Source organism: Thunnus thynnus, chromosome 24 (assembly GCF_963924715.1).
Source record: "Thunnus thynnus chromosome 24, fThuThy2.1, whole genome shotgun sequence".
Lineage (NCBI taxonomy): Eukaryota > Metazoa > Chordata > Actinopteri > Scombriformes > Scombridae > Thunnus > Thunnus thynnus.
Genome location: NC_089540.1, coordinates 20,737,167 through 20,750,170, shown reverse-complemented (window position 1 = coordinate 20,750,170; position 13,004 = coordinate 20,737,167). Strand labels below are relative to the sequence as shown.

At 38.7% G+C, this 13,004-nt stretch overlaps 1 protein-coding gene across 2 annotated transcripts in view; it reads left to right on the top strand.

Moving 5' to 3' along the window:
• LOC137176846 (NLR family CARD domain-containing protein 3-like) overlaps positions 1-13,004 on the top strand; it is a 376,610-nt gene that overhangs the window by 4,284 nt on the left and 359,322 nt on the right. Inside the window, exons 5-10 of one of the 2 annotated variants that reach the window (XM_067582826.1) lie at positions 66-294; positions 462-2,268; positions 2,785-2,958; positions 3,390-3,563; positions 3,995-4,168; positions 4,600-4,773. The exons of the other annotated variant lie outside the window; for it this stretch is intronic. Coding sequence (XP_067438927.1) covers positions 66-294; positions 462-2,268; positions 2,785-2,958; positions 3,390-3,563; positions 3,995-4,168; positions 4,600-4,773 — 2,732 coding nt within the window. The remainder of the gene's footprint in view (positions 1-65; positions 295-461; positions 2,269-2,784; positions 2,959-3,389; positions 3,564-3,994; positions 4,169-4,599; positions 4,774-13,004) is intronic. 2 annotated transcript variants of the gene reach the window in all.

Sequence of the window (13,004 nt, the reverse complement as noted above, 5' to 3'; positions counted from 1 at the left end):
CATGGATCTGATGTTTGCTTCATGATTTAGCTTGATTGTGTCATTCATATAGTATTCTGTTCCAGCTGCTGGAGGAGAACATCGTCATTTTTGTGAAGAATGAGCTGAAGAAGATGCAGAAGGTTCTGTGTTCAGATTACCCAGAATGCTTAGAGAGTCAGAGGGAGGATGAGGAGGTGTTGGATGGTGAGGAGGAAGAGCAGAGGAGGAGCAGCAGAGAGGCATTTCTGAAGATCACACTGCACTTCCTGAGGAGAATGAAGCAGGAGGAGCTGGCTGACTGTCTGCAGAGCAGTAAGAGGATTTCTGTAAAGATTTAACATGATGGATAAATGAGGCATTTACTGATGTCTCAAGAGATGGAAGAATATATGTTTATGTATGCATCTTTAGGGGGAATTAAACTGTCATATTTTCTTTATTAATTAATAAATGGTTTTATTTCTTGTGTGTTCATTCAGGAGCTACTGCTGGCAGGTGTCAACGTAAACTTAAATCTAACCTGAAGAAGAGGTTCCAGTGTGTGTTTGAGGGGATTGCTAAAGCAGGAAACCCAACCCTTCTGAATCAGATCTACACAGAGCTCTACATCACAGAGGGAGGGACTGCAGAGGTCAATGATGAACATGAGGTCAGACAGATTGAAACAGCATCCAGGAAACCAGACAGACCAGAAACAACAATTAGACAAGAAAACATCTTTAAAGCCTCACCTGGAAGAGATGAACCAATCAGAACAGTGATGACAAAGGGAGTGGCTGGCATTGGGAAAACAGTCTTAACACAGAAGTTCACTCTGGACTGGGCTGAAGACAAAGCCAACAAGGACATACACTTCACATTTCCCTTCACTTTCAGAGAACTGAATGTGCAGAAAGAGAAAAAGTACAGCTTGGTGGAACTTGTTCATCACTTCTTTACTGAAACCAAAGAAGCAGGAATCTGCAGGTTTGAAGAGTTCCAGGTTCTGTTCATCTTTGACGGTCTGGATGAGTGTCGACTTCCTCTGAACTTCCACAACAATGAGATCCTGACTGATGTTACAGAGTCCACCTCAGTGGATGTGCTGCTGACAAACCTCATCAGGGGGAAACTGCTTCCCTCTGCTCGCCTCTGGATAACCACACGACCTGCAGCAGCCAATCAGATCCCTCCTGAGTGTGTCAGCATGGTGACAGAGGTCAGAGGGTTCACTGACCCACAGAAGGAGGAGTACTTCAGGAAGAGATTCAGTGATAAGAAGCAGGCCAGTACAATCATCTCCCACATCAAGACTACAAGAAGCCTCCACATCATGTGCCACATCCCAGTCTTCTGCTGGATCACTGCTACAGTTCTGGAGCATGTGTTGAAAAACAGAGGGGGAGGAGAGCTGCCCAAGACCATGACTGAGATGTACGTCCGCCTCGTGGTGCTTCAGTCCAAACTGAAGAACGTCAAGTATGATGGAGGAGCAGAAAAAGATCCACACTGGAGTCCAGAGAGCAGGAAGATGATTGAGTCTCTGGGGAAACTGGCTTTTGAGCAGCTGCAGAAAGGCAATCTGATCTTCTATGAATCAGACCTGACAGAGTGTGGCATCGATATCAGAGCAGCCTCAGTGTACTCAGGAGTGTTCACACAGGTTTTTAAAGAGGAGGACTGTGGGATGTTTGAAGAAACGGTGTTCTGCTTCATCCATCTGAGCGTTCAGGAGTTTCTGGCTGCTCTTCATGTCCATCTGACATTCATCAACTCTGGAGTCAATCTGCTAGCAGGAGAAAAAAAAATATCCTGGTGGTCTAAAGTCGTCAAAGAAAAACCTGAATCAACACGTTTTTACCAGAGTGCTGTGGACGAGGCCTTGAAGAGTCCAAATGGACACCTGGACTTGTTCCTCCGCTTCCTCCTGGGTCTTTCTCTGCAGACCAATCAGACTCTCTTAAGAGGCCTGCTGACACAGACAAGAAGTAGCTCACAGACCAATCAGAAAACAATTGAGTACATCAAGAAGAAGATCAGTGAGAATCTGTCTGCAGAGAGAAGCATCAATCTGTTCCACTGTCTGAATGAACTGAATGATCGTTCTCTAGTGAAGGAGATCCAACAGTACCTGAGATCAGGAAGTCTCTCCACAGATAAACTGTCTCCTGCTCAGTGGTCAGCTCTGGTCTTCATCTTGCTGTCATCAGAAAAAGATCTGGATGTGTTTGACCTGAAGAAATACTCTGCTTCAGAGGAGGCTCTTCTGAGGCTGCTGCCAGTGGTCAAAGCCTCCAACAAAGCTCTGTAAGTACGCAGATAGTTGCATTTATTTATTATTTTTTAAATACTCTGCTATTTTTCAACAGGGGGAAAAAATAAAGAACTTCCTACTCGTTTTTTTTAGTTTGTCTTTGAGATATTTTTCTAAACTATAAGGTTCAGCCTCTCTAATGTCAGGATTTCTGATTGGCAGAAGTTTTCCACCAGGATTTTATTTTTCACAGGAAAGAAAATGTTTGAATATTCTAGTTTATCTTTCTTTGATTCAGCTTCATATACTTTACAGCACACATATATGAACTCAGGCTGAGATAGAGAAACTGATATTTGCTTTGATGTCATGCGATTTACATTATTACATGTCTGTTTATCACAGATTTTGTCATATTTAACTGTCAGGTCTCCAATATGTTTAGAATAGAACAGCAAAGATTTTAACTAGGGCTGAGAAAAGAATTTATATCCAGCATCACCAAAAGTCCAGACTCAACATTTTCACACAAAGATTATTAATTTTCATGTTCATTATTGTCTCTCCAGGCTGAGTGGCTGTAACCTCTCAGAGAGAAGCTGTGCAGCTCTGTCCTCAGTTCTCAGCTCCCAGTCCTGTAGTCTGAGAGAGCTTGAGCTCAGTAACAACAACCTGCAGGATTCAGGACTGAAGCAGCTGTCTGCTGGACTGGAGAGTCTACACTGTACACTGGAAAATCTCAGGTCAGATCAAGTCACAATTTGTCTTTGAGATATCTTTCTAAACTATAAGGTTCAGCCTCTCTAATTTCAGGATTTCTGATTGGCAGAAGTTTTCCACCAGGATTTTATTTTTCACAGGAAAGAAAATGTTTGAATTTTTTAGTTTATCTTTCTTTGATTCAGCTTCATATACTTTACAGCACACATATATGAACTCTGGCTGAGATAGAGAAACTGATATTTGCTTTGATGTCATGCGATTTACATTATTACATTTCTGTGTATCACAGATTTTGTCATATTTAACTGTCAGGTCTCCAAGATGTTTAGAATAGAACAGCAAAGATTTTAACCAGAGCTGAGAAAAGAATTCATATCCAGCATCAGCAAGAGTCCAGAATCAGCATTTTAACAAAGATTATTTATCTTTTTGTTCATTACTGTCTCTCCAGGCTGAGTGGCTGTAACCTCTCAGAGAGAAGCTGTGCAGCTCTGTCCTCAGTTCTCAGCTCCCAGTCCTGTAGTCTGAGAGAGCTTGAGCTCAGTAACAACAACCTGCAGGATTCAGGACTGAAGCAGCTGTCTGCTGGACTGGAGAGTCCACACTGTACACTGGAAAATCTCAGGTCAGATCAAGTCACAGTTTGTTTTTGAGATATTTTTCTAAATTATAAGGTTCAGCCTCTCTAATGTCAGGATTTCTGATTGGCAGAAGTTTTCCACCAGGATTTTATTTTTCACAGGAAAGAAAATGTTTGAATTTTTTAGTTTATCTTTCTTTGATTCAGCTTCATATACTTTACAGCACACATATATGAACTCTGGCTGAGATAAAGAAACTGATATTTGCTTTGATGTCATGCGATTTACATTATTACATTTCTGTTTATCACAGATTTTGTCATATTTAACTGTCAGGTCTCCAAGATGTTTAGAATAGAACAGCAAAGATTTTAACCAGAGCTGAGAAAAGAATTCATATCCAGCATCAGCAAGAGTCCAGAATCAGCATTTTAACAAAGATTATTTATCTTTTTGTTCATTACTGTCTCTCCAGGCTGAGTGGCTGTAACCTCTCAGAGAGAAGCTGTGCAGCTCTGTCCTCAGTTCTCAGCTCCCAGTCCTCTAGTCTGAGAGAGCTTGACCTCAGTAACAACAACCTGCAGGATTCAGGACTGAAGCAGCTGTCTGCTGGACTGGAGAGTCTACACTGTACACTGGAAAATCTCAGGTAAGATCAAGTCACAGTTTGTTTTTGAGATATTTTTCTAAATTATAAGGTTCAGCCTCTCTAATGTCAGGATTTCTGATTGGCAGAAGTTTTCCACCAGGATTTTATTTTTCACAGGAAAGAAAATGTTTGAATTTTTTAGTTTATCTTTCTTTGATTCAGCTTCATATACTTTACAGCACACATATATGAACTCTGGCTGAGATAAAGAAACTGATATTTGCTTTGATGTCATGCGATTTACATTATTACATTTCTGTTTATCACAGATTTTGTCATATTTAACTGTCAGGTCTCCAAGATGTTTAGAATAGAACAGCAAAGATTTTAACCAGAGCTGAGAAAAGAATTCATATCCAGCATCAGCAAGAGTCCAGAATCAGCATTTTAACAAAGATTATTTATCTTTTTGTTCATTACTGTCTCTCCAGGCTGAGTGGCTGTAACCTCTCAGAGAGAAGCTGTGCAGCTCTGTCCTCAGTTCTCAGCTCCCAGTCCTCTAGTCTGAGAGAGCTTGACCTCAGTAACAACAACCTGCAGGATTCAGGACTGAAGCAGCTGTCTGCTGGACTGGAGAGTCTACACTGTACACTGGAAAATCTCAGGTCAGATCAAGTCACAGTTTGTCTTTGAGATATTTTTCTAAACTATAAGGTTTAGTCTCTCTAATGTCAGGATTTCTGATTGGCAGAAGTTTTCCAACAGGGAAACACTCAGGTCAGGATTCATCAACTTGTTCAACAGATGAACATTTAAAATCTGAACGATTTTAGAGGATAAACATTAAACCTGTGTAGTTTTTACTACACTTCAATTCTTACTAAACTTCAGTAATAGAGAATTACTTTTCATGCAGATTTTTATTCTTTTCTTTTGTTTTTGTTGTTGAATTATTTAATACCACAGATGATTTTGAAGATTTTGGTAACACTTCATTTTACAGGTCCTCAAACTTCATGGTAATGAAGTGATAATTAGCAAGTAACTTCTTTGAAACTTCTTTGAAGTTACCCTGGAACATTTACCTCAAATTTAATTGTGAGTTGTTGCAGCTTAACTTCCACGTAGTTTCTGTCTAGTTCCTACTGAGCAGACCACTACATTGAAGTGAGTTATTTCCGCTTAATTTCCAAGTAGTTTCTGTCCAACTTCTGCAGGACAGTAAATTGAAGTATATTTTTTAACCATTTACATTCTCACAAATTTCTGTATAATTTCAGCAGATCAGTCCAACTTTGTGCCAGATTTCCCAGATGTCCATTTTTTTTTATTGTAGCCACCATAAATTGCTAATTTCAAAGAAATACAACTTCATAATCAAGAATAAAGTTACTAATTGCCCATTTAAAAAGTCTCATTCTCATTAAAAGTCTCAAGAGGGGGAGTAACTTTTACAAAGTTTCTGACATGAAAACACAGCATTTGTGGGTGTTCGGTTCCCCTTGAAGTGCTAGATGTTTTCCTTATAACTACACCAGGCTCTCTCAATGTGTTGTGTATGAGACCCTGTCTGTGGATGCACAAAGTGTTGCCTATGGTTGACTTGATAATGGATGGAACTATCTTGCGACAATCTTTGATACGCTCTCCAACAATCTGTGATTAAAAACAAAACTAATAAAAAGATTTTAAAAAAACTACTAAAACTAAACTGAAGCTAAACCAAACTGGACATGGAATTCAAAAATAGTATAGAAATAAGAGGCTAATTGAAAAGAGAAAACTATAACAACCTGTGTGTGTGTTTGAATATATGCTTGCTTTATGTCTACAGGTTCACTCAGTTTCCTAGGTTCACTAAATTCACTAGGTTCAGTAAGGAGTTTGGTGGTAACAGACTCTACAAAGACAGAAGTAAGACCTCCAGCCCATAGAAAACACACAACAGCTGATTCAGGGAAAAAAATGGAAAATATATTTATAAAGGCATTTTGTCCTGTTTCATTTTCCTGATGGCTTCTTTTTATACATTCAAAGCATCTCTTTAGAAAAAACTACATTTATTTGTCTGATGCAAATCTTCAACTCAATTATACCACAGAAATCAAATTAAACATGAATGAATGTACAACCAGAATTGCAGTAAATTAGAAATTAAGAAGTGTTCAACTCTCAGTGCTTCATACATAAATTAGATGTATCCTCTCTTGGACCAAAATACACTTATTATCAGTTATCGGTTCTTGATAGTCTTTGTTTTCCCTTTGAACTTTTCCTTAAGTTCCCTTAAGGTTATATGTCTTATTTGGTCTTGAGTTCCTTCGCTTCAAATGTTCCTTTAACATTGTTCGTCCACCTTGAGTTTCTTTATGACATCAGTTGTAGTCAGTTTTTAGTCTTTCTTGGGCCCAAGAAGAAAAAAATAATCTGAGATCTCAGGAAAAATAAAAATAAAATATAATTCTCCTTAGTTAGGTTCCCTTTGATTTGGTTCCTACTGAGCAGTTATCCTACAATCTTAATTTCCTTGTTTCATTGTCCATCATATCAACAATAATATTAAATACAATATAATAAAAGGCATTTTTACAGATGTAATCACACAGAAACATTTACTACAGAGCTTGTTTCTCTCAGATTATGAGAAGACTTAATATATTTTGCAGCTTTTACTGCACATTGACTTTTCTCCCCACATAGATAGGACAGTTTGTGAAGATCAGGGAGGTGGATAAACTCAGGATATATATGATTGATATGATTTATATTTGTCCCAGTATAACAGGAAGCTGTTTTCTGACAAAGTGAAGGCAGCCTGGCCTCCCTGGGGAGCCTGTTCTGCCTGTGACGGCCTGTTTCTATGGCCAGACTGTGTCCACTCAGTCTGTACATTGTCAGCGTTTTCCTCAGTTTTCTATCAGTCACGGTGGTCAGGTACTCTGCCACCATGGACTCTCTGTTTAGGCTCAAATACTATTCTAATTTACTTTGTGAGTTGATATCATTTTCTTCTAGTTTTGAGATGTTTTGGTTGGTCAGATTGTTTTTGGTGTGTGTGGGCAGAGCTTCAGCAGCAGCTGGCAGAGGGGACTCTGATCTTTGTTCAACTGGTGCCACTGAAGGCCTTTGTACTGGGAGGACTGGGAGTCACTAGATTGGAGGTGTTTGTGGATTTTAAGCATCAATTTTTAACATCAGTGGGTTGACATCAGTATGTTAGCTTCAGTGGGTTAGCATCACTTGTTAGCATCAATTGTTAGCATCAGTGTGTTAGCATTAATGGGTCAGCATCAGTGGGTTAGCATCAGTTGTTTGTATCAATTTTTAGCATCAGTGGGTTAGCATCAGTTGTTTGTATCAATTTTTAGCATCAGTGGATTAGCATCATTTTTTAGCATTAGTGGGTTAACATCAGTATGTTAGCATTAGTGTGTTAGCATTAATGGGTCAGCATCAGTGGGTTAGCATCAGTTGTTTGCATCAATTTTTAGCATCAGTGGGTTAACATCAGTATGTTAGCATCAATTGTTAGCATTAGTGTGTTAGCATCAGTGGGTTAGCATCAGTTGTTTGCATCAATTTTTAGCATCAGTGGGTTAACATCAGTATGTTAGCATTAGTGTGTTAGCATTAATGGGTCAGCATCAGTGGGTTAGCATCACTTGTTAGCATCAATTGTTAGCATTAGTGTGTTAGCATCAGTGGATTAGCATCAGTATGTTAGCATCAATTATTAGCATCAGTGGGTTAACATCAGTGTGTTAGCATCAGTGGATTAGCATCAATTTTAGCATCAGTGGATTAGCATCAGTATGTTAGCATCAATTATTAGCATCAGTGTGTTAGCATCAGTGGGTTAGCATCAACTTTAGCATCAGTGGGTTGACATCAGTATGTTAGCATTAGTGTGTTAGCATTAATGGGTCAGCATCAGTGGGTTAGCATCAGTTGTTTGCATCAATTTTTAGCATGAGTGGGTTAACATCAGTATGTTAGCATCAATTGTTAGCATTAGTGTGTTAGCATCAGTGGGTTAGCATCAGTTGTTTGCATCAATTTTTAGCATCAGTGGGTTGACATCAGTATGTTAGCATCAATTGTTAGCATTAGTGTGTTAGCATCAGTGGATTAGCATCAGTTGTTTGCATCAATTTTTAGCATCAGTAGGTTAACATCAGTATGTTAGGATTAGTGTGTTAGCATTAATGGGTCAGCATCAGTGGGTTAGCATCACTTGTTAGCATCAATTGTTAGCATTAGTGTGTTAGCATCAGTGGATTAGCATCAGTATGTTAGCATCAATTGTTAGCATTAGTGTGTTAGCATCAGTGGATTAGCATCAGTTGTTTGCATCAATTTTTAGCATCAGTGGATTAGCATCAGTATGTTAGCATCAATTGTTAGCATTAGTGTGTTAGCATTAATGGGTCAGCATCAGTGGGTTAGCATCAGTTGTTTGCATCAATTTTTAGCATCAGTGGATTAGCATCAGTTGTTTGCATCAATTTTTAGCATCAGTGGGTTAACATCAGTATGTTAGCATTAGTGTGTTAGCATTAATGGGTCAGCATCAGTGGGTTAGCATCAGTTGTTTGCATCAATTTTTAGCATGAGTGGGTTAACATCAGTATGTTAGCATCAATTGTTAGCATTAGTGTGTTAGCATCAGTGGATTAGCATCAGTATGTTAGCATCAATTATTAGCATCAGTGTTTTAGCATCAGTGCGTTAGCATCAGTTGTTTGCATCAATTTTTAGCATCAGTGGGTTAACATCAGTATGTTAGCATTAGTGTGTTAGCATTAATGGGTCAGCATCAGTTGGTTTGCATCAATTTTTAGCATCAGTGGGTTAACATCAGTATGTTAGCATTAGTGTGTTAGCATCAGTTGTTTGCATCAATTTTTAGCATCAGTGGGTTAACATCAGTATGTTAGCATTAGTATGTTAGCATTAATGGGTCAGCATCAGTGGGTTAGCATCAATTTTTAGCATGAGTGGGTTAACATCAGTATGTTAGCATTAGTGTGTTAGCATTAATGGGTCAGCATCAGTGGGTTAGCATCAGTTGTTTGCATCAATTTTTAGCATCAGTGGGTTAACATCAGTATGTTAGCATTAGTGTGTTAGCATTAATGGGTCAGCATCAGTGGGTTAGCATCAGTTGTTTTCATCTATTTTTAGCATGAGTGGGTTAACATCAGTATGTTAGCATTAGTGTGTTAGCATTAATGGGTCAGCATCAGTTGTTTGCATCAATTTTTAGCATGAGTGGGTTAACATCAGTATGTTAGCATTAGTGTGTTAGCATTAATGGGTCAGCATCAATTTTTAGCATCAGTGGGTTAACATCAGTATGTTAGCATCAATTGTTAGCATTGGTGTGTTAGCATCAGTGGATTAGCATCAGTATGTTAGCATCAATTATTAGCATCAGTGTTTTAGCATCAGTGCGTTAGCATCAGTTGTTTGCATCAATTTTTAGCATCAGTGGGTTAACATCAGTATGTTAGCATAAGTGTGTTAGCATTAATGGGTCAGCATCAGTGGATTAGCATCACTTGTTAGCATCAGTTGTTAGCATTAATGGGTCAGCATCAGTGGGTTAGCATCAGTTGTTCGCATGAATTTTTAGCATGAGTGGGTTAACATCAGTATGTTAGCATTAGTGTGTTAGCATTAATGGGTCAGCATCAGTGGGTTAGCATCAGTTGTTAGCATCAATGGATTAGCATCAACTTTAGCATCAGTGGGTTGACATCAGTATGTTAGCATTAGTGTGTTAACATTAATGGGTCAGCATCAGTGGGTTAGCATCACTTGTTAGCATCAATTGTTGGCATCAGTGTGTTAGCATCAGTGGATTAGCATCAGTGGATTAGCATCAACTTTAGCATCAGTGGGTTGACATCAGTTGTTTTCATCAATTTTTAGCATGAGTGGGTTAACATCAGTATGTTAGCATTAATGGGTCAGCATCAGTTGGTTAGCATCAGTTGTTAGCATCAGTGGATTAGCATCAACTTTAGCATCAGTGGGTTGACATCAGTATGTTAGCATCAAGTGTTGGCATCAGTGGGTTAGCATCAGTTGTTTGCATCAATTTTTAGCATCAGTGGGTTAACATCAGTATGTTCGCATCAATTGTTAGCATTAGTGTGTTAGCATCAGTGGATTAGCATCAGTTGTTTGCATCAATTTTTAGCATCAGTGGGTTAACATCAGCATGTTAGCATTAGTGTGTTAGCATTAATGGGTCAGCATCAGTGGGATAGCATCAGTTGTTTGCATCAATTTTTAGCATCAGTGGGTTAACATCAGTATGTTAGCATTAGTGTGTTAGCATTAATGGGTCAGCATCAGTGGATTAGCATAAGTTGTTAGCATCAGTTGTTAGCATTAATGGGTCAGCATCAGTGGGTTAGCATCAGTTGTTCGCATGAATTTTTGGCATCAGTGGGTTAACATCAGTATGTTAGCATCAATTTTTAGCATCAGTGGGTTAACATCAGTATGTTAGCATCAATTGTTAGCATTAGTGTGTTAGCATCAGTGGGTTAGCATCAGTTGTTTGCATCAATTTTTAGCATCAGTGGGTTAACATCAGTATGTTCGCATCAATTGTTAGCATTAGTGTGTTAGCATCAGTGGATTAGCATCAACTTTAGCATCAGTGGGTTGACATCAGTATGTTAGCATTAGTGTGTTAACATTAATGGGTCAGCATCAGTGGGTTAGCATCAACTTTAGCATCAGTGGGTTGACATCAGTTGTTTTCATCAATTTTTAGCATCAGTGGGCTAACATCAGTATGTTAGCATCAATTGTTAGCATGAGTGTGTTAGCATCAGTGGGTTAGCATCAGTTGTTTGCATCAATTTTTAGCATCAGTGGATTAGCATCAGTATGTTAGCATTAATGGGTCAGCATCAGTGGGTTAGCATCAGTTGTTTGCATCAATTTTTAGCATCAGTGGGCTAACATCAGTATGTTAGCATCAATTGTTAGCATGAGTGTGTTAGCATCAGTGGGTTAGCATCAGTTGTTTGCATCAATTTTTAGCATCAGTGGATTAGCATCAGTATGTTAGCATCAATTTTTAGCATCGGTGGGTTAACATTAGTATGTTAGCATTAATGGGTCAGCATCAGTGGGTTAGCATCAGTTGTTTTCATCAATTTTTAGCATGAGTGGGTTAACATCAGTATGTTAGCATCAGTTGTTTGCATCAATTTTTAGCATGAGTGGGTTAACACCAGTATGTTAGCATAAGTGTGTTAGCATTAATGGGTCAGCATCAGTGGGTTAGCATCAATTTTTAGCATGAGTGGGTTAACATCAGTATGTTAGCATAAGTGTGTTAGCATTAATGGGTCAGCATCAGTGGGTTAGCATCAGTTGTTTTCATCTATTTTTAGCATGAGTGGGTTAACATCAGTATGTTAGCATTAATGGGTCAGCATCAGTTGTTTGCATCAATTTTTAGCATGAGTGGGTTAACATCAGTATGTTAGCATTAGTGTGTTAGCATTAATGGGTCAGCATCAATTTTTAGCATCAGTGGGTTAACATCAGTATGTTAGCACTAGTGTGTTAGCATTAATGGGTCAGCATCAGTTGTTTGCATCAATTTTTAGCATCAGTGGGTTAACATCAGTATGTTAGCATAAGTGTTTTAGCATTAATGGGTCAGCATCAGTGGGTTAGCATCAGTTGTTTGCATCAATTTTTAGCATCAGTGGGTTGACATCAGTATGTTAGCATTAATGGGTCAGCATCAGTTGTTTGCATCAATTTTTAGCATGAGTGGGTTAACATCAGTATGTTAGCATTAGTGTGTTAGCATTAATGGGTCAGCATCAGTGGGTTAGCATCAGTTGTTTGCATCAATTTTTAGCATCAGTGGGTTAACATCAGTATGTTAGCATTAGTGTGTTAGCATTAATGGGTCAGCATCAGTGGGTTAGCATCAGTTGTTTTCATCTATTTTTAGCATGAGTGGGTTAACATCAGTATGTTAGCATTAGTGTGTTAGCATTAATGGGTCAGCATCAGTTGTTTGCATCAATTTTTAGCATGAGTGGGTTAACATCAGTATGTTAGCATTAGTGTGTTAGCATTAATGGGTCAGCATCAATTTTTAGCATCAGTGGGTTAACATCAGTATGTTAGCATCAATTGTTAGCATTAGTGTGTTAGCATCAGTGGATTAGCATCAGTATGTTAGCATCAATTATTAGCATCAGTGTTTTAGCATCAGTGCGTTAGCATCAGTTGTTTGCATCAATTTTTAGCATCAGTGGGTTAACATCAGTATGTTAGCATAAGTGTGTTAGCATTAATGGGTCAGCATCAGTGGATTAGCATCACTTGTTAGCATCAGTTGTTAGCATTAATGGGTCAGCATCAGTGGGTTAGCATCAGTTGTTCGCATGAATTTTTAGCATGAGTGGGTTAACATCAGTATGTTAGCATTAGTGTGTTAGCATTAATGGGTCAGCATCAGTGGGTTAGCATCAGTTGTTAGCATCAATGGATTAGCATCAACTTTAGCATCAGTGGGTTGACATCAGTATGTTAGCATTAGTGTGTTAACATTAATGGGTCAGCATCAGTGGGTTAGCATCACTTGTTAGCATCAATTGTTGGCATCAGTGTGTTAGCATCAGTGGATTAGCATCAGTGGATTAGCATCAACTTTAGCATCAGTGGGTTGACATCAGTTGTTTTCATCAATTTTTAGCATGAGTGGGTTAACATCAGTATGTTAGCATTAATGGGTCAGCATCAGTTGGTTAGCATCAGTTGTTAGCATCAGTGGATTAGCATCAACTTTAGCATCAGTGGGTTGACATCAGTATGTTAGCATCAAGTGTTGGCATCAGTGGGTTAGCAT